Source organism: Camelus bactrianus, chromosome 10, assembly GCF_048773025.1.
Source record: "Camelus bactrianus isolate YW-2024 breed Bactrian camel chromosome 10, ASM4877302v1, whole genome shotgun sequence".
Taxonomy (NCBI): Eukaryota; Metazoa; Chordata; class Mammalia; order Artiodactyla; family Camelidae; genus Camelus; species Camelus bactrianus.
Window position 1 is genome coordinate 13280086 of NC_133548.1, and position 22497 is coordinate 13302582.

At 39.6% G+C, this 22497-nt stretch overlaps 3 protein-coding genes across 4 annotated transcripts in view; 1 reads left to right on the top strand and 2 right to left on the bottom strand.

Annotated features, from left to right (window-relative positions):
• Positions 1 to 7084, bottom strand: part of LOC105076732 (olfactory receptor 1165-like) — a 161071-nt gene extending 153987 nt beyond the window's left edge. For both annotated transcript variants that reach the window (XR_012509589.1, XM_045523930.2), the window contains exon 1: positions 6914 to 7084. The gene's annotated coding sequence lies outside the window, so the exon portion shown is untranslated. The remainder of the gene's footprint in view (positions 1 to 6913) is intronic.
• A 6121-nt stretch (positions 7085 to 13205) lies between these two features.
• Positions 13206 to 14147, top strand: LOC105076406 (olfactory receptor 4S2). Its single transcript, XM_010964503.3, has one exon. The coding sequence runs from the start codon at positions 13212 to 13214 to the stop codon at positions 14145 to 14147; it is 936 nt and encodes a 311-aa protein (XP_010962805.1). The 5' UTR covers positions 13206 to 13211.
• Positions 14148 to 18894: 4747 nt separating this feature from the next.
• On the bottom strand, positions 18895 to 19821 carry LOC105076742 (olfactory receptor 4P4-like). The gene has a single exon (XM_010965004.1). It carries the CDS (start codon positions 19819 to 19821, stop codon positions 18895 to 18897), a length of 927 nt encoding a protein of 308 aa, XP_010963306.1.
• Between the last annotated feature and the right edge of the window lie 2676 nt (positions 19822 to 22497).

The following is a 22497-nucleotide window of genomic DNA, read 5'->3' on the forward strand; positions in this document are numbered from 1 at the left end:
TATACAAATGTTAGTATTTTGTTTCAATGTTGACTTATTGTAACTGTAAAATTGATGGCCCAAATTAAGGGTGATATATTGATATGGTCCAGAAGTAGAGACTGTAAGCAGTTGATGTTGGTGAATATTAACATATTGATAGATTAAAACAAATAATGAAATAGAGGAGGATCTTATGCTTTGAACAGTGATATTTATATGATGACTATGAATTATAAACTCCATTCAGCAGTCACACTTCTTGGTATTTACCAAAAGAAGTTGAAATCTTATGTCCACACAAAAATCTGCACTCATGTTTATAACAGCTTTAATCTTAATTGCTGAAACCTAGAAATAATCAAGATATCCTTTAGTGGTTGAATAGATAAACTGGTATATCCAGATGAATATTATTCAGTGCTAAAAAGAAATGAGTTATCAAGCCATGAAAAGACATGATGAAAACTTAGACGCATGTTATTAAGTCAAAGAAGCCAATCTGAAAAGGTTACATACTGTATGATTGCAATTATGTAACATTCTGCAAATGACAAAACTATGGAGACAGCAGAAAGTTCAGTGTTTGCCAAGGGTTAAAGTGGAAGGAAGAATCAATGGGTGGAGAACAAAGGACTTCTAGAACTATGAAACTACTCTGTGTGGTACTGCAATGGTGGATGCATGCCATTATACATTTGTCTGTATCTGTATGACATATGGCTCCAAGAGTGAAATCTAATGTAAACTCTGGACTTTCAGTGATAATGATGTGCCGGGGTAGCTTTATCAATTGAACAAATATACCACTCTTGTGGGACATTAACAATGGAGAAGGCAATGCATGAGTGGGACAGGGGTACATGGGATACCTCTATATCTTCTGTTAAATTTTGCTGTGAACCTAAAACTGCTCTAAAATATAAAGTTTTCAAAAATGTCAATAGAGAAGATAAAATTTAATACTGAACAAAAATCATCTACTCAGCTTAAAAGAACACAGGAAAGAAAGAAAATAAGTCATAAAGGGGACAAAGAAAATGTAAACTGCAATAAGATAAATTTAAATCCAAAAATTTTAACAATTGCATTAAATGAACATACACGACATTTAAAAGACAGAAGTTGTCAGACTAGATATAATAGGAAAATCTTCAGCAAAGAAAAGTAATGGACTAATGATAACACATCAACATGATGAATCTCAGAAACAGACTATACAAATTAGTAAGTGCTGTGATTCAATTTATCTGCAGTTCTAGAACAGGCAAACTGAAAGAGTGATACACATCAGAGATGTGGTCGCATCTGGGGGGACTGACGGAATAGCGGGATGGCAGAACTTTTGGGTTAGTGAAAGTGTTCCAGATCTTGAATTTGTTGATGGTTACATGAATATATACATTTATCAACACTCATCAACCATAAGCTTAAAATCTCTGTATTACATCATATATAAAATCTCTCTCAGAGAAAGTAATACAAAATAAAATTAATATCTCTAAGTCCCAATAAAAATGTTTATCAAATCTAGTGACCATTTCTTTAGAAGAAAGCAGAACAGCAACTGTCATTAAGAATTTCATTCCCATGAATAAAAGATGTATAGCTGTTACTTTAAATTGGTACATGATAACAACTTTTAATAGTTACATTGGACTTCATCAAAATGAAGAATTTTGTGCTGAAATTTATGCTATCAACAAAGTAAAAAGTCATCCCACAGTTTGGGAGAAAATAACTGCAAATCATATACCTAATAAGGAACTTGTCTCCAGACTACATAAAGAATTCCAACCACTTAATAATAAAAACCTGATCAAAAATTTGGCAAAATATATGAATAAACATATGTCCACAGAATAAATACAAATGGCCAAAATTACACTAAAAGATGTCAACACCTTTACTCATTAAGAAATGTAAATCTAAGCCATAATGAGATAGTACTTCATACCCACTGGGATGTCTAGAATAAAAAAATTCAGACAATAATAAGTGTTGGTGAAGATGTAAAGAAAGTGGAGTTCTTATATATTGCTGGGGGTAATGTAAAATGGTGCAATCACTTTGGAAAACAGTTTGGCAGCTCCTCAAAAGGATAAAAATATAATGATCAATGATCCTGCAAGTCCACTTTTAGATATTTATCCAAGAGAAGGGAAATTATATATTCACAAAAATACCTGCACATCGATGTTCATAGCAACGTTATTCATAATAGCCAAATGGGGAAACAATCCACACATCAATCAACCGATGAATGGATAAATGATATATCCATACAATGAAATCTTACTTGTAATAAAAAGGAAAGAAATACTGATTCTTAACACAACAGGGATGAAACTTTAGGAACATTATGCTAAGTGGAAAAAGCAGGTGATTCCTTTTACATGAAACGTCCAGAAAAGAAAATCTATATAGACTGTTTGGTTAGGATTGCTGGTGATGGTGGTGCAAAGGAATGAGTGACTGCTGATGGGTAGGGGCTTTCTTTTGGGGGTGACAATAATGTTGCAAAATTAAATAATGTTGATGTATACTAAAACACCATTAAATTTTACACTTTAAATGAGTGAATTATATAGTATATAAATTATATACCAATAAAGCTGTTAAAAATAGATAAATGCTAAATCTAGTGATCATTTCTACAAAATAACAGATCATACAGAAGCTACCATAAAAATTTCCTTCCCCCAAATTGATTCTATTAAAATCAATACATAATAGTGACTTTTAATCCCTAATTATCATGATTAAGATTTCAAATAATCAACATTATGTTATATAATTTAATTTATATAATTCATACAGAAAGACTCAGAAATTTTATTACTGGGAAACAAATAGCATGTAGCACGAGAAAAGGCCACCTGTTTCTAATCTGCAAAATAGTGGCCTGTGAGCAACACCATGGACATTCACTTCAGCAGCCAAGTGCAGAGCACAGTGGTCCTCAACAGGAACAAAGGTCCTACGTGCTGCTCGAGTCCCATGTGACTGAGGTGCCTCAGGGTGTAAAAACCTGAGATCTTGAACCTTCCACTTCTCTGAACCTTTGGGCTGACAGAGTCATTCCCTTACCCATGCTCCAAAATAATAGTGTCCCTTTGACTGGAGAATACACAAGAAATTCACCTGAAACAGGATTCTCAAAAGATTGATGTTTGCCTTTTGAAATCAGATGACACAACCTTCATTATCTCCAGACCAATAAATCGACTCAAAGATCAGCATAATGCAAAGGAAGCTCTGAATGTGAAAGGAAATAACCTACACCCCAAAGGTATTTGCAGGACTTCACAAATACGAACTTGTGTGAGCTGGGAGAACACTTTGGAGGAATGGACCTTGAAAGTGTTAGATCTGAGTGCTGGGAAGAACTTAATTCTGGTAAGGATATTCTGAATTTTGAATGGGAATTTAGGGTTCGGCATTTTGGCAATAGCCATTGGCAGCCATATCCTTGGAGTCTGGATAAGCTTATATATTATAGCAAATTCCATGGAGGTATATGAGTTTCCTGGGAGAGAGGAGAGACTGACAAGGAATTAATTTGCCTGCGGAACAATGTGTTGGGAAAAGAGGAATACTCAGACTTTTTGAGAATTATTGGATAAAATACCAGATCCATCACTGTTACAAGAAGACCTAAAATACTCTTATAATCTTCCAATTAGCGTAAAGGCTTATAAAGGCCACATTATAAATTAAGTTTTGGTGCAAGCCTGCCTCAGAGAAGGTTTGATGTGTCAGTGACTATATCCTATAATTATTTCCCTATTATTCAAATATATCATTGGAATATGTGTATACTTAGCACCTGGAAAAACCTCATGTCGACTACTTTCCAATAAGTGCCCCTACATCACAGACAAAATAGAAAATCAGAAGCAAATCATATTTTAAAAGGAATTTCAAAGATAAAAGCAACCATAAAAGATATGAAGGACTCAAATTTCCCATAATAATGTTATTTAATTAACTGGTCTGATCCATGCAAAAAAAAAAAAAAAAAAAAAAAACAGATGGATTGTAGCATATAACTATGGACTACTATAATCTCACTTAGGAAGGATCCCCAATGGAAACTTCAATGCAAGATACGTTAACTTTACTATATTAAGTTTCAGAGTCTCTAGCAATTGGTCTGTAGCCCTTCTTCAAGCCCACACTGGCTGCTGCCCTCTAATGTCAACAGGTTGGCACAGGAATCTGGACTAACCACCCATGGAGACTCTCAACTCCAGACCCCACTGAAGGCTAGTAAGGCAAGAAAACCAGGACCCAATCAGTGTGCCATATGTAAACAAGAGGGACAGTGAGAAGATGCCCTTAGTGCCCCCAAAAGGGGACAGAAATGGCAGATCTCATCCACTAACCTTGAAGGCAGAAAGTCCAAACAGATAAAAGAACAATAGAGCCAGGGAACTCCTGAATGGCACTCCAGCTGCCCCCTCAGGGGCACCGGCTGACATTGTACACAAGGGAAGCCTTGTCAAATTTAATTGACATCAGTGCCACTTAGCCGGTTCTGAGCACCAGATCCGGCAAACTCAGTCACAAGAGTTGTATCATCATAGGGGTATTAGGGAAGGCCCAGGGGTATTAGGAACAGGCATTCATGGAGCCATTAGAATGTAAGTTGGATGAACACATGCCCACCCACCCATTCCTTCCTGCACGCCCCAGAATGCCCTATATCCCCGCTAGGAAGAGATATCTTATATAAACTGGGGGCTACTATCCACCTAATAAGAAACAAACTGGAGACTGGCATCCCCTTAAATGAAGGACACAAGATGATAACGTTAATGGTTGAGGAAAAACTTCCTTGGAGTAAATCTCAAGGTTTGGGCCCAGGGATAGGTGGACTGAGCTGTGGGAGCCAGTTCAGTGATAGTATGCCTAAAACTGGACATACATGGCCCAATAGAAAACAGAACCTTCTCCATTGGGAAGCCTTTGGGGGCATTGTCCCTCTGATACAGGACCTAATCAGCCAGGGCCTTAGTAGACCACGACAATCAGCCTGTAATAGCACCACTGCCCCCATAAAGAAACCCAACAGGGAATACCGACTGGGACAAGACCTCAGGACAGTCACTGAAGCCACCGAGTATATTCATCCAGTAGTCCCTAATCCCTATACCCTGCTGGCCTCTCTACAGTCCACATGGACCTGTATTCTGTATTAGATTTAAAAGACGCCTCCTTCTATATTCTGTTAGCCTCAGAGTCACAAGAAATGTTTGCTTTAGAGTGTCAGAACCCAAACATGCACAAAAATAACACTGCTGGCCAGTTCTACCCCAAGGGTGCAAAAATACCCCCACAATTTTAGGGGAAACTTTAGCTAAAGACCTAAAATATCTACATGTGGAGTAGGGAACCCCTCTCCAGTATGTAGATGACATTCTGATCCCAAGTCTAATATAATTGGTTAGTTGAGATCATGGTAAACCTTGGCATGAAAAGCATAATCAGTCAGATAATTGAGGCATGCCCTACCTGCACAATACACAACCCCAGCACCAGACCCCCAAGAGTCCTCCCCAGATAAGGCCCGTTCAGACCAGGGGGGGACATCATGGAGAAGAGTGGCAGGTTGACTTCACTGTCATGTGAGTACTGAGCAATGTCAGGTATCTCTTGGTGTCTTGGTGCTAATAGACTCATTTTCTGGATGGATAGAAGCATCCCCCTCCCCCAAAAATAAAATAAAATAACTGAAATGGCAGCTAAAGTCGCTCAGGTGTTACTAAAAGACATAATCCTCAGGCTTGGGCTTCCGGGATCCATACAAAGTGACAGCGGTCCAGCATGTGTGCCTCACATGATGAAAGGATACCAAGTGCCCTGGGCATAAACTAGACCTTGCTCTCAGTCTAGAGACGCCACTTACCCTGGAAAATAGAGAGATCCAATCAGGCCTTGAAACTAGCCTTAGCCAAGCTATGTCAGCAAAACCAAGGAAATTGGATGGTGTCTTCCAATTGCCTGACTGTGCATGTGGTTAGACCCAAGGAATAAGTTAAAATTAAAGGCATTTGAAATCATATATAGTAGACCCATTCCCCAAGCCTGGAAAGAAGAGACACCTTAACCCCCTTGAAATGAAACAACTCAAGTTTGCTCTCCAAGCAGGAGAAACCAGAAAAGCCCTCACAGAATATGATGAGCCAGTGCTGCGCAAATAACCTGGCCCTGCACCCCCTCCAGCCGGGAGACTGGGGACACCTAAACAGCTGGAAAACAAGCCTGCAAAATCAGCTCGCTCTTAAGTGGAACAAACTCCACTAGGGCATCCTAGCCACCCATTCTGCCCGAAGCTGCAAGGGGTCACTCCATGAGGACGTCACACTGGAGTGAGGACGGCCCCTGAGCACCAACCTCCAGAGAGACAACCTGGGGCAATGGACCCCCGTGACTGTGCGTGTGACCCTCTCTCTGACAGGAAGCTTCTCTTCTAAAAAACAACGAAAGTGTGACCAGGGAGAGTCAGGCCCCAGCAACGAGCCGCAACGTCAGGGCACACTCGCCGACAGGCAAAAGGCCTAGACGCTTTCATTTCCCTGCATATCTGAAAGTGCCTGGTGTCCTTTGCCTCCTGAAGGTTAGACAAACACGGGTCACCCAGTTAAAAATGAGCAATTAGGCTGAGGTCTGGTGACAACCAACTGCATCCAGAGGCAGCTGGGGGGAAGTTCCACTCCACCGCCTGCGGTCATGATGATGCCCAAAATCACCAGGAAGCAGTCACAGGAGATGAACCTGTGCCCCACCCCGACCCTAACACCCCTCAAGAATGAGGAGCAGGACAAAGGAGGGATTTGTCACTGGCAAAGCCCATTAGCGGCCCATTAACGGCCCATTAATGATTCCCGGGAAGCAAAAATAGAATCTGGGTAATAAAATAAAGCCTAACCTTTTTCTTCTCCTTTGTGCCGGTCTGGTTTCACTTGCTCCTGTGGTGCTGCATGCAGAGGCCTCCACCCGGCACCTCAGAGCAGGGCTCCTGGTGTGAAACTGCCCCGGCTCCTCAGCCCGGCGGGCAGCGCGCGGGAACGCCGAGCATGACGCTGCAATTCAAGATGGCGGCTGCGGGCCGTGTGCAGAGGCGCTGCGCCGGGCACTGCGGTCTGGAGCCCCGAACTGCGCAGCTGCAGAGGCCCTGTGAGGGCTCCGCCCCCTCCCCGCCCCGCCCTGCCGATGAGAACCCCGCCCTCAGCCTGTCTGTCCTGCAGAGCTTATGCACTAGAATACAGGCTCACTCCTCTGTTCTTTGAGCAAAGACTGAAGCTTTCCTTTGCTTCTTAACTGCAGTTGGTCTCAGTGTATTATTGCCTTGAACAACAGGGGCGGGAGGACACTCAGAGCCTGATTCAAAGGTTCAGTAGCAGTATCATATATAACCTTTTAACCACATGAGTAGAATGTGGTAAAAGTGATGTGCAAATCCTGAAGCTTGCCTTGAGAGGCCTGGAAGACTTAGCTTTTGTAAAACAACCACTGCCCGAAAACAACCCTGGGCTGCTGGAGCTCAATACATGCTGCCGGAGAACGAGAGAGAACTCAGGTACCTAAGCCAATTGGCAGGTATGTGAATGAGGCTGTCTTGGAGGCATCTGCTCCATCCAAACTAGATGGCCAGGTAAAACCAACAGAACCACCCAGCTGAATCCAACCCAAACTGCAGAATCATAATCGAATAAAGAGTTTTTACTTTAAGCCTTTAAGTTTTGGTTTTGTAATTTGAAATTACTAATTTTTGGATTAAATTCTGTGGTCTTAGCCACTAATGTTTAGGCTTAGTGATGTTTGCCAACACATAGCAATAGATACCTTACACAAGCAAGGCAGAAAGTGGAAGATAAACACTAAAGTTTCATGGGACATACATAGAGTTCTGAGGAGACCTGTGGCCTGAGAAATACAGAGTCTTCCTCCATAAAAAAGAAATGTGTTCCATTGTAACTGACTGTTCTTCAATAAATAAAAATTTAATTTAATTTAATTTTAATTTAAATAAATGTATTCTATCCAATCTCTTACCCCTAGGAAAGAGACACAGATTTTCATGGGCATTTAAATTTGGAGATAACAGAGCCTGTATGTGGGGGTGCTACTCTATATCATGGAGTATTGATGTATGGGGACTGGATACAGTTTTCAGCAGGATCCGCTGGCATGGACCAAGCAAGAGAGAGTTGAGTCACTTTTGGATGAAGGAAATTGTCACTTGCAAAGTTAAGAAGCAGAGAGCTAATAGCTGAGTGTGAGAGAGATCAAGCTGGAGTGGTTGGAGGGGTACGATGATGACTATCAGTTCCAGCTCTGAGAACAGCTGCCACAGTGGGAAACACGGCTTGATTTTCTCACCCCAAGTAGGTCCCCAAACTAGAAATGAACACCTTACTTTTCTGTTTTCTTTTTTTTTTAATTGAGTTATAATCGGTTTACAATGCTGTGTCAATTTCTGGTGCACAGCATAATTTTTCAGTCATACATGAATATACATATATTCATTTTCATATTCTTTTTCCCTGTGAGCTATCACAAGATCTTGTATATATTTCCCTGTGCTATACAGTATAAACTTGTTTATCTATTCTACATATACCTGTCAGTGTCTACCAATCTTGAACTCCCAGTCTTTCTCTTCCCACCTCCCCCCTGGCAACTACAAGTTTATATTCTATGTCTGTGAGTCTGTTTCTGTTTGACCACTTTCTTGAAGAAGTTTGTCTTGTACTTCTGATCTCTCTCCTTTCATAGAAAAAGGTGATGTATTTTACTCTCCCACAAGATCCTGTATCATTAGAAAATATAAATAGATATACATGGTACAAGGGTGAATGGTACTGGACTTCATTTGTGCATCACCCATTTTCCTGGACTTGCCTTGCTTGTAGCCAGAGATGCCCTAGCAGTGGCCTTCACTTCACCAGGACATTGAGAGACCACAGATGAAAAGACCTATGGAAACTATCCTCCATCTTCAGGTCTCTCTTGGGCATGACCCGACAGGACCTGGGCTCACACCCATGTGGACACTTCTGGAGTCCTCCCCAGAGATTCCTTGTTGGTGCTGAGGTGGTAGCTACTGCGTGACATGATTGGAGCTTAAATATGCTCAGTGTTTTCCCATCAAACTCCCTCCTGTTCTGAATTCCCCTGGTGCTGTTTGGACTCTGTCCTTTCCTACAACTGCAGGAAATGTCTAGTGACATGGCCAGAGATTGCAGAGAAATTGCCCCACTGTGAGGTGAACTTTGGCCAGTGGGAAAGGGGAGTCAATGAATATTTTGTTCCCTTTCCTAGCTATTTACAAATTGTTTGGAAAATAAACATACGGCCTCTATTAAAAGGCCCAGTGAGATCAAGAAATCAACTGCAGTGGGCAGCTCATAAGTGCCCTTGGAAAGTATGAAATAGTAAGATTATTTTGCTTTTTGGATATTGTACTAAAAAGAAAGAAGGAGGTGGGATGAAAGTAGGAAGGAGAAAGAAAGTAAAGCAAGAATGAGGGGAAAGGAAAGGGTAGAAATAGGAAAGGAGTAAGAGAAAAATATTAATGGTCAAGAGTCGACCTTAATGGTTTGCAATCAAAAAGTAAAAGAATGAAATTCTGCACTGTGATCCATTCCAGGTACAGGCTGAAAGTGAACTTTTTCCCATCAGTTTCTCCAGAAATCTGCAGAGATTCAATTAAAAATAAAAACAGTGAACCCCGATAGTACTGTTGAATCCACTACTTTCCAATCGAAAGGAATTTCAAAAGAGTAGGACAATTCAAAATCAAAAAATACCTTCAAAAATATTTTTAATTTATGTTATATTAAATATCAAGTAAATTATATTAAATACATGTAAATATATATGCACATTATTCCAATAAACAAGAGAAACAATCATAAGACAAATGCATATCTCTGTTTGCTGCAATGCTTTGAATTAGTGCTGTGGTTCTAAATGCAAAGATTAATTGGTTTTTAAATATAGCAAGTTAAAGTTTTTTATGTTTTTTTTTTAACAAATTGAAAAGACATCTAGAAATTAAAGCTCATTTTTAATTCTCTGAAGTGGCCCTGATTATGGAGGGAGACTTTGGGGGAAAGGCTTTCCCCAGGGTCCTTAACATTTTGTAGCATTCTCTTTAAAATGACCTCATAAGAAGAAGAGAAAACATTATTGCCAACGGCACTGTGAAATGGCAGAATTCACTTGGTGAGAGACAGACCAGGAACAAAATATGACTTCTACTAACTTTTGAGTTTTTAGGGGCAATGACTCTCTGAAATTAATTATTTACAAAGAAATTCTTAAGGCATCACTCTTAACTTTATTTTGGACAGTTGCACCCAGATTATCTCAGGAGAGGTAGGAAAAGAAAGCAAAACTAGTGTCGTGGACAATACTGGTGAGTTTTTTTTTCTTCTAAAACTAGTATTAAAGTTTTGTGGAAAAGGGTAATTTAATCAAATTTATATATTTTGAATGCTTGTTATATAATTGCAAGACACTAAGAAATGAGAGAATAAAATGTTTAAGTTGATGAAGTGCATTCATACAAGACGATGAGATAGGACACTTAGGATTATCTGTAAGAAAATGCCAATAATTTTAAAAGAAAGTGAAACGTTACCATGTTTGAAATGCTCAGGAAATGGAGGAAGGAATTCTTTGAGATAGGTCTTAATTCAGGAAGAAAGAAGAGTTCCTCTTCAATCTTATGGTATGGACATTGGAGGTGCAATTGCCAGGCTTGTGTTTAAATGCTCAGTTTCTCCTGGATGAGAACCTGGTAACATAATTCACAGTTGTCAAAAACTGCTGTGTTGAGCACTCTTAAATTGAAGAGCTCTCTCAGTGGAGAATAGTTTTGTGTTTTGTTTTTTGTTTTTGATCCAAACGCAAAGGAGGATGAGCATGTAAAAGCAGGGAGATGTATTTGAGTGTGAATTTGAATTATTATTATTATTGTCACTGCTATTAGCACCATTATTATTATTATTATTGTTAGAACAGGCAGATAGCTAGATATGAGCAGAGAAAGGGGAACACAGACCAAAAGGCAGAAATTGGGCAGAAAGAAGGGCCACAAGCCAAATGCAGGAAACCACACATCATGTAAGCACCAGGGGTCCCTGGGCAGAGAAGGAAAAGCAGGAACCTCTGGGCTGATAAGTGATCACACCTTTGAGGGTGATAAGTGGCCCGGAGGCCAATGAAGAGAGGTAGGAAAAGGCAGGAATCTTCAGTGTCTGAATGTGACCTTTTGCTCATTATGCCCTCATTTCAATAAAATTAGCCTTGCAGATTAGAAGTATCATCAGGCACCGATGCCATGACACTTCCACTCCAGACTAAATAAGGACAAAACTCCCCTCTCCCTTCAGTAAAGTGGAGTTGGGATGAAAATCAGGGAATATGACCTCAGGCCCTTTCCTCCCTAATGAAGGGGGCATATTCTGCCCATTCGTTTTTACATTCTGTGTAACCAGCTTGCCAAAGAAACTCAGGGCAGCCACTCACCTGAGCCTGCCCGCTCTCCCCTTGAAAAATTCTCTCTTCCCTTAACAAATTCTCACTGTGCTTTTTTACTACATCTTGTCTCAGAATTCTTTCTTAGGACAAGAACCTGGAACACCGGTTACATCCACCGGCAGCATTATCACTATTTCGCGCTGTGTAAGAGAAGGCACACCTGTAATGATCACTCCAACAGGTCTAATATGCAGATCTAGTTTCCCAAAAGCTGGAAATGCCAGGCACCACATTGCTACAAAGGGCGGCTGAGAGCACAAAGCTCATTAGGAACTGCAAGCGCTGAATGTGAGAGATCGCTGGGGGATGTGTCCTCAGGTGGGCAAAATTCCGGATGAATACTGAAGACACCGTGTCATCCTATGCAACCCTAGAACTAAAGGAATCATTCACATCTTTGGCTTGATTTGAAGAATGACGTGTGAGCCCCTTTAATCAAAACTATTCCCAGTCCCCTCCCCACACATTCATTTCAGTGACCTCACTAGAGTGTCTGAAATTCCTCCGCTAAAGAGTCACCCATTAAAATTGAGTATGAAGGGGTGGTGAGATTAAGGGCAGAGTCATTTTTTCCTTTGTCTTTTTATTTATTCATTTATGTTAGCTAACAGACAAGTATTTAAAACACCAAGACAGAGCAATTCCTGGGGAATCCTCAAACACTGAGTTTGAAGGTGAGATCTCCCTTCCCTTCCTTTCAAATCAAACAGGTTTTGATGTATCTCCAGCAGTTTCTTCTATCGCTTTATCTTCTTGTGCCCCTGCCTCCTTTTTAGGGTTTCATGGCTATTCCAAGCTGAGAGAGTTGATTTAATTTCATAATAGAAATGACTGTCAATATTACAGATGAGAGTGAAATTAAAACTTTCTCATTTTGCAAATGGGATAACAGAAGCCCCACGAAACTAAATGATTTATCTTAGAGTTACAGCACCAATATCTCAGAATCAGATTTGTATCATCTTGGTTCTCTTTTTACTGCTACACACCACTCTTTTTTTTAACATTTTTTTTATTAGTAGTCATTTTACAATGTTGTGTCAAATTACAACACACCACTCTTGAATATGAGAGATTGACATTAAATAGGGGGCCAAAAATTCATGTACACAAATATCAGAGTTTAATAAGAAGGAAGACCTGCCAGGTCACCCAGTCTTAACTACCTAAATGCTCATGGCAGTATTCAGAAGGGAAAATATGGGCACGTGTTTTCATTTCTGTGTCAAAAATAAGATGAACATTTTCAAAATATAAATGTTACCATATACCCAGATTCAAAAGGTGTTTCAAATTTAGGCTACTTGCCTTAGACAGATTAGAAGAAAGCAATTTGTTAGAAACATGAAAGAACCTTCATGGAAGATGAGGGAAGTGAGACCCTTGGTTAGATGCGTGACTTAGAGGATTTGTTTTGTTTCTCTGGACTTTTGCTTCCTCATCTGAAGTAAATGAATGGACTATCATATTGAAATAAGATGATCAGAATATGTGCACTTCAATTTCTTTAGGTATACATGCCAATTAGTAGTAAGTACCCATTTCTCTATTTTTAACTATTCCAATTATTCATTTGTTTTGAGTTAGAAATAAATATTGTTGGTCCTTCTTATGTTTTCTTTTTTTTCCAGGTAATTTAAGTGCCTTTTGGGAACTTTGCCTGCCAGACTAATTCCATGGGAAAAGTGAACAATGTAACTGAATTTGTTTTCTGGGGTCTTTCTCAGAACCTAGAGGTTGAAGAAGTTTGTTTCGTGGTGTTTTCTTTCTTCTACACAGTCATTCTTCTGGGAAACCTCCTCATCATATTGACAGTTTATGTGGGACATCTTTTCAAGTCTCCTATGTATTTCTTTCTCAACTACTTGTCTTTTGTGGACATTTGTTATTCTTCAGTCACGGCTCCTAAGATGATCGTTGACCTATTAGCCAAGAGCAAAACTATCTCCTACGTGGGGTGCATGTTGCAACTCTTTGGGGTACACTTCTTTGGTTGCACTGAGATCTTCATCCTTACTGTGATGGCCTATGATCGTTACGTGGCTATCTGCAAACCCTTACACTATATGACCATCATGGACCGGGACAGATGCAATAAAATGTTGCTGGGGACCTGGATAGGTGGGTTCACACACTCCATTATCCAAGTGGCTCTGGTAGTTCAACTGCCCTTTTGTGGACCCAATGAGATCGATCACTACTTTTGTGATGTTCACCCTGTGCTGAAACTTGCCTGCACAGACACATACGTGGTTGGTGTTGTTGTGACAGCCAATAGTGGTACCATCGCTCTGGGGAGCTTTGTTATCTTGTTAATCTCCTATACTGTCATCCTGGTGTCCCTGAGAAAGCAGTCAGCTGAAGGCAGGCGCAAAGCTCTCTCCACCTGTGGCTCCCACATCTCCGTGGTCATCATCTTTTTTGGTCCCTGTACTTTCATGTATATGCGCCCTGATACTACCTTTTCAGAGGATAAGATGGTGTCTGTGTTTTACACCATCATCACCCCCATGTTAAATCCTCTGATTTATACACTGAGAAATGCAGAAGTAAAAAATGCAATGAAAAAACTGTGGAGCAGGAGGGTTTTATGGGATGCCAATGGTAAATAGTTAGAAGTAGAAATTCAAGGTGGATGATGTTAAATTTTCCCATCTACACAGTGAAGACAATAACAACCTCAGGGGTTTTTTTGAGGAACAAATGAGAGTATAAAACATTCTATAGATGTAAGTTATGATTTATCATTATTATTATGGTTGTTCTAATACTTCATAATCAGATGATTTTCTGAAATATCTAGGACAAGGAAATCTTATTAAACTCAGATTTCAGCAGGATCGTACTCAGCACCACAATTTTGTCCTTGCGCTTTTTCCCTTTTGTCATTTTCTTTAAAGAATGAGAGTCTACTGTGAAGTGCCTAAAGCTGTTTTATGGTGTTTAGAACTGCGAGCAATCAATACAAGTAGTTTGTATGAATGAAAGGATACAGGAACAGTGGCAAAGATCTGAGCTAAGGCATCCTGATGTAAGTTCTCCAAAACACAGTGAAAACAGCCTCATCTGGATGGAATGGGGAGACGGGGGAGGTGTGCGCAGAATCTCAAAGAGATGAAACACAGGCTTAGAAAACAAAAGGTCTGTTCTCATTCTCTGGGCTTGGGGAAAAGTTCTTGCTTTTTCTAGGACTCATTTTCTTTACCAAAACAATAAGTAAATTGGAAAAAACAAATGCCTCTAAGATCCCCATTTTAACTGTAGCATCCCATTAATATGCTTCTGCTGACCGACTCTCACCTTTAGTTGCCATCTGTAGCTAGCACTCTTTATTTATGTAAAGCAACTAACAAGAAAAGCTAGAGAAACTCAGTAAAAAACAAAGACATCTGTGATGAATACACGATTGTGTCTCAATCAACAGGGTCAATGCAATTTGCTGAAATTTCCTCCGTATTTCCTCCAATGTTTGAACCAAACGGCTTTACTGAAAATAGCCATTTATCAGCTGTGGATCCACAGACATTTACTCTGGACGTCTTTCTTAAGTAAACTTATAACAGAGAAGAACAAACCTGATTTCATATTGAATCTACTCCTTTAGCTCTAACTTTTGTGCTCAGTTGCCTGTGCTTCGTCATGCTGGCTCCACGCCTTTTGTAAAAGACTGTTGCCTAGATCCTGAAATATAGAGGCTAGCCCATTCTCAAGGCTCTGATCTTTAAAAGTATAATATTTTTGCATTCATATAGAAATAAGTTGCAAGCCGACAATAGCATTTGTCTTATTGGAGGTTCATAGGAAGATTGTGACTGGACCTACCTGGACAGCTGGAAGAACAAAGGATTCCAGCACCAAGAAGTCTGCAACAACAAGCCACACCCACCCCTCCTTTAATACAAAAGAAGCCTGAATTCCAAATTGGATAAGGTGATTCTTTGGGATATTAGTCCACTATCTTCTCAGTCTGCTGAATTTCCAAATAAAGCCATTATTCCATGATCCAACAACTCATCTCTCAATCTATTGGCTTGCCATGCACCAAGTAATATGGGCTTGAATTCAGTAACAAACTGAAACTTGCCCTGATGACACAATCCTCCTTCACTTCACCCAACCTGAGCTTTATTTTTCCACAGCAGTAAACACATCACTGACTATCTCTCTGCTATTGTTTCATTCATTGTTTTCACAAGTATGATTATTCAAGTTATTGCCCATACCTGGGTATGTGTTTACAGTTGTGGGGTGTGTGTGTGTGCACACACAAACATATTATGTCAAGGACAATGCATAGTTAGTGCTTTAAAAAGTAATCTCTGATGTTGGAGCATTCACAGAATAGAAGGTAAGAAAGATCAAAGGCATCAAGACATCTGGACTAGAAGATATAGTTAAGACATCCTTGCCCTGGACCACAGGGATCCATGTGTATAGTCCCCAACTTGGACATGTACTCACTGGATCTCTATGAACTTCTCTTTGCTCAACTTAAAGAGATGATTAGCCTCTCAAATTTATCTGATCATGGAAATCATCATGAGAGGTTTTTGAACCAATAACGGTATCTATTCGAAGAGTTTCTGATTCAGTTGGCCAGTGTTAAAGTGTATAAAAACATCGGTATCTTTAACAAGCTCCTCTGGAAATTTTTAAACAGGCAGTGATACATCTAAGATCTTAGATTTGGAAACACTGGGACTAGGTGATTCTTGATGTTCTTCGAGCATAAGGGGTCTATGAACAATGACACCCTAAGAGACCTAACTTCAGATGTATATTCCCATCTGTTCTGCTATAACTTGAACTGAACGTAAAAAACTGTGGAATAAATAAATGTTATTCATTTGATAAGTTTTGTCCACAATACTCTTTCCTTTATGTCTCTCCATTAAAGCCTTAACTATCAAGGAATAGTAGTAATATTGATGGTCTGACATCCCTAGAAAGGTAAAAGGTGACAGATTCAATACTCTCAAAGACCAAGAAACAGACCATATAAAATAGTATTCAAGTTTCTACCAGTGGCTTTATAAACTTATTCCTGTTCAGAAAACTTCCTCAGAGTCAATTCTAATCAGAAGAGCTCAGAGAGTCTACTCTTGGTTCCTTGGAAAGAGGTGGCCAAGAATCATGGCAACTCAGACTCTCCCCAGTTTCAGTGGGGGTGACTTTTGTCAATGACAAGATCACCAAGATTTGATCTGTGGATAGCACAATCAAGCTGTAGAAGTGGGGGTCCTGATGCACCTTCTTGACAATTTGGTGAATCCAACCTCCAGGTCTCAGGTGACCCTAGATAGCATCAGAAGTCTCTCCCAATCTATAAGGCTTGAGGATTTTTGTATAAATTAAAGAAACACCTCAATGTACCAAAAATGATTTTAGTTTATGCTTTCCAGTTGGTTATATCTGTGTCTTAGTCTAATCTCCCTTATTTCTCCCTAGTACAAGGTCCTGCCTGAGTGGGAATGAGACAGATCTGCATAGTATGCATGATGGAAGAAAGCATCAAAATATACTATTAGCATGAGGAACAGTGAGGACTAACAAAAGGCACCCCCAAAACACCCATCTCTTTAGCTATGTGCCTTCTCAAATTCATGGCCTTTCACAGACTGGGAGATTTTCCAAATTGCACATTTACAAAGACAGTCAGTTTGCTTACTCATGAAGACTTTTAAAAAGAGATGATAAATATGGTCATAGAATTACATTTATGGGGTTGAAAAAATGTTCATTATCCAGTTTGAAACTTCTAATTACCACTAATAAAGTACTAAGTATTAATTAGGACAACTTCTGGAAGTATAGTGTGAGTAGTATTTGTTGGGAGACACTTGGTGGGGCCGGTGATGTGAGTTGGTGAGAAGAATTTACCAGAAAGGGAGATGTTTAAGAGCAAAGGAAAGGTTTAATAGTTATGTTCCTACAGGCAGCAGCGGGTCACACAGGCAAGTGGTGCCTGCGTGTCCACCAGTAGGAACGTGCAGGTTCTTTTATTGGGGAAGAGGTTGTGAACACAAAGAAGTAGTGGAGCAGCCTTCTGATTGGCTGTAAGTGAGGGACTGTGGTACATGGGAGGATAGTAGATTCACAACTCCAGTAAGATGGAGACACAGGCTGACACATGAAAGTAGTGGAATTTATGATTCTGATAAGGGGGAGACATGAGCTGTGATAGGTCAGCCTGAGCTACGGTGAGGCTAGTCACTTCCCACTTCCCAGCTGTTAACTTTGCTAAACAGCAGTCAGGAGTTTACCTCCCAAAGAGGAGCAGGCCGATGCCTAAGGGCTGGAAGTTGGTGGGGATGGGGTGGAGTCTCAGGGCCTCAGCTGCACCATTTGGCATCTCAGTCTTATTACATTCTATTGCGTTATTTTAGAAGAAGGGTGATTTGTTAATGTAAAAAAATTAAAGTATAAAACACTTGCAAAATTTTTGGCATTTTAAAAAATTATTGCAGTGGAAACCTAAAAAATATGGAAGTTTTTAGGGCCACTCTGTGAGAGATGTCACAGTCAGGCTATCTCTTTCCTAGAGGAGATCACAACTGCCAAACCATGCTGTCTTTACAATTTGCCCTGACAAATTGCTCGATGCCTATCTGTCAGGGTTATGAAGGGCAGAATGTTCCAGAATGTCAGTCACAAGTTCCAGAGTGTCAGAGCTGGAAGGGATCTGGAGATCATCAGATCTACTCCCCTTGTACACAGTCTCAGAAAAGTAAAGTGACAGAAAGGTATAACCAAGCAGGACCCTGTGGGGCCTTCCTGAGACAGGGCCCTCCCCCATATCTTCTGCTGTAGCTCATCTATGAAGTACCCAGATAATAGTATCTCCTGTCTATTTCCTGAGTTTTTCAGATGCTAAAAACCACCACCAAAGGGAAGAAATTAACTACTTGATGATCATGAGCACGTCGTTCCAGACCTTCTGGCACCTGGGAATTGATAGTGTTGACTGCCTTGTTCTCTCAGCATCAACCAGAGAATCGTGCATGAGCTGATCATGTACCCTATGATCCCCCTCCCTTACCTGGCCTTTAACCATGCTTTGCTGAAATCTTTAGGTAGTTCAAGGTTTTCTTGGGCATAAGCCACCTCATTCTCCTTGCTTGGCCCTGCAATAAACCTCTCTCTGCTCCAAACTCCAATGTTTCAGTTTCTTTGGTCTCATGGTGCATCAGGCACATGAACTTACTTGCGTTCAGTAACAACGGGCCGAGGGGCCATCTGTCTGCAAGGCTTGCAGCTTTTGATGACAGCACACCACCTTTCTGTATCTGAAATGTTTGTCACCATTACAGATTGTGTGGTTAGAGCTGGGTCCAGCAAAGGGTGCAAATACCAGGGGCTTCATCTCCCTCTAGAGAGCTTATCCCGGCACCACACTTTCCTCATGGCATTCTTCATGTCTGTGTTTCTCAGGGTGTAGATGAGAGGGTTGAACATAGGGGCAATCATGGTGTAAAACAGCGCAAAAATCTTGTCGTTACTGACAGAAGCAGCCATGGGGACATAGGTGAAGATGAGGGGCAAGAAGAACATGAACACGACAGTGATGTGTGAGCCACAGGTGGAGAGGGCTTTGCGGCGGCCCTCGGAGGAGCGGGTCCGCAGGGTGGACAGGATGATGATGTAGGAGATTACCAAGGCAGCGAAGGTCAAAATGGACAGCACCCCTGTGGTGGTGATGATTGCAATTACCAACAGCCTAGTGTCGGTGCAGGCCAGCTTCAGCAAGGGGAATATGTCACAGAAATAGTGGTCTATCTGCCTGGGGCCACAGAAGGGAAGCTGGATAATAATCAATACTTGCATGATGGAGTGGATAAAGGCGCCGACAGCAGACGCCATTACGAGGCCATAGCACACCTGTCTGTTCATGATTACCGTGTACTGAAGAGGTCTGCAGATGGCTGCATAGCGGTCATAGGCCATGGCCACCAAGATGAAGATCTCAGTGGCGCCAAAGAAGTGGGCATAAAACATTTGGGCCACGCAGCTGTTGTAGGAGATGGTCTTCTCCTGGGCCAGTAAGTCGGTGATCAGCTTGGGGGCCACGGTGGAGGTAAAGCAGACATCCATGAAGGACAAGTAGCTGAGGAAAAAGTACATGGGCTGTTCTCCGAGGCGGCTGCCTCTGATGGTGAGAAGAATGAGAAGATTTCCTGAGAGAATCGCAATATAGCAAAGTGAGAACAGCACAAAGCAGGTGACCTTCGCGTTGTCATCACTGCAAAGTCCCAGGAGGATGAATTCTGTGATATTTTCATGTCCCATTGCTTCTGTGGGTGTGAGCATTTAGGAGGGGAAGTTAGTACACCTGAAACATGTAACTTTTTGAAATGATTTATTTTAAAAGTCATTCATTTTTTCAATAAATACATATTGATTGTTTCATATGAAACAATCACTATAATTAAGACTGAGGGTACAACAGTGTACAAAATACACACAAACTCTACCCATAAGTAAAGATCATTAGAGCAGACATGCAGAGACGGCAACAGCACAAATAATTAGCTCACTGCAGGTATGATAAATTCTAAAGCCTCACACTTACCAAGAACAGCAGGATGAGTATTTAAAAGATGAAACACTCAAAGTTTTGGGAGTCAATTTGGGGATGCAATTTCAGTATTGTCCCTTAAGAGTGACATTTGAATCTCTGGTATATATGAAACAGCACTGACGTGATCTGTTCTTCAAGGGCAAGAAGGGCCCTATAAGTCTTAGTCCTTCCCAGTGACTAAATCTGTGCTAAATCCTGAAAGTTCAGTCATGTCATTAGACTTCGTGAGGTCATAATTTTAAATATTGAATCTCTGGATGACAATTTCAGATAATGCATTAAGAAACTTTTCCTTGAACATTTAAAAAATGGAGGGAGAGAAAAAGTAACAATCACAATTTTGGGGAAAAAGTTTGCCCCTTTTTATCAGCTTCTGGTACATTTATGGCTTCCTGAAATCAACCGTATTTCCCAGGTCACTTTCCAGTCTAACCCAGGAGATCTCATCATTCCTGCCCTTCCAGCACACTTTCTGGCACATTCTTTTACTACAGCACCCTTGGAGGGGCAGATTGCATGTGAAGATTCTTTTTCACTCAGTCTCTTTCCATCACCTTGTATCTCTTTGAATTGAGTCACTTTTCTTAACAGGCTCATTATACTTCATAGGAACAAATCCTTGGATATTTTAGTTAAAAAGGAAATATTCTTTGGTGCAAAATATAACAAAAATCCCTTACTTCCTTTCTGCAAACTGATCTAAAATGTATCAAAAAACTACTAAATTCAAGACTCAATTTTTTAAAAAGATAAACCCTACACATTGAGAACATTTGTCAGTCTGTTTATGAGGGGTTATAATAGTAACTGAACACTAAACTTTACTCCAACTAACTAAAAAAAGGTCTATTTTTCTTAAATTAATCAATATATTCAACAATTAAAACAAAAGTTCTAAGAAAAATTTTCATGAAATTTGGGAATCTGATTCCAAAATTCAGAAACAGTTCATATCCAAAGTAGTTAATCTAACTTATTAAAAGAAAGAACAAAAAGTATCTGCAAATACCAAATTCCCAGTTTATCCTTCCCCATCCACCGTTTCCTCCCTGGCCACCATGAGTCTGTTTCTAGTTTGTAAATAAGTTAATTTGTGTCATTTTTTTTAGATTCCTCATAAAAGTGATATCATATAGTACTTTTCTTTCTCTTTTTGGCTTAATTCACTCAGGAGTAAACTGAGAGTTCAAGATTGGCCGATACTAACTACTATATATAAAATAAACAACAAGATCCTACTGTAGAGCACAGGGAACTATATTCAATATCTTCTAATAGTCTATGATGAAAAGAATATGAAAAAGAATATATATACATATATATGTATAACTGAATCACTCTGCTGTACACCAGAAATTAATACATTATGAATCAACTATACTTCAATTCAAAATAAAAGATATAAAAAATAATATATTTTAAAAAATGAATATACATACCTTTCAGGACTGAAGTATATTATAAAGCAATGGCAATTAAATTGTTGTTGGGAAAGACAGATTGCTAGACTTAAACATGGTCAATAAATAAACACATATCTATATATTGGAATTTATTCTATGTTTAATTTGAACTTTTAAATTGATGTGAAATAATGGACTTTTTAGTAACTAATGTTAGGACTTTGAATTTCCCTCTATAAGAAAAAAATATATCACAGGCTCAAAAAATTATGTTCCAGATGGCTGAAAGATACAAATGTATCAAACAAAACTAGAAAAAATATTTGAGAAATAATTAGAATGATTTATATTTTAGGATAGGGAAATTTTTTAAGCAAAGCACTAAAGCAAATTCATGAAGAAAAATATAATACATTTACATTTTCTGTATGACAATATCCCATATGGACAAAGTATTTCAAAAAGTAACAAAATGAGAGCAAATATAAATCCTACAAATCAATAACATAAAGATGAGTAACTCAAGTTTCTAAAATAACAAGACCTTTTTTTCTAGGCAACATAGAGAGAGGAAGGTACCACTCGTCAATAGGATATAGATAAAAGTAGTTAATCTCATAAAAATTGAAGAAATTCATACTAAGCAATGAGATACTATCCTCAATCATCAATTCTGTAAAAATAAAATTAAAAAGCCTCTCCATATAACATTTTGATAAGTGACCCAGTGCAATCTTCCCACAAAGCACACAGAAGGCTATTTATTGCAGAATTGTTCCAATTTAGAAAATGGAAATAATCTAACTCCCTCCAAATAGAATGAAAATAAGGTGAGGCATGTTCTTATGAAAAACCAGGCAGAAATTTTAATGTTTGATCCATGTGGCACATCTACTATGATATGAATCACTAAGATATGTTTTTAAATGGAAAACATAATAAAATGCAAAAGATAACCACAGTGTGAGAATTTGCATGTTA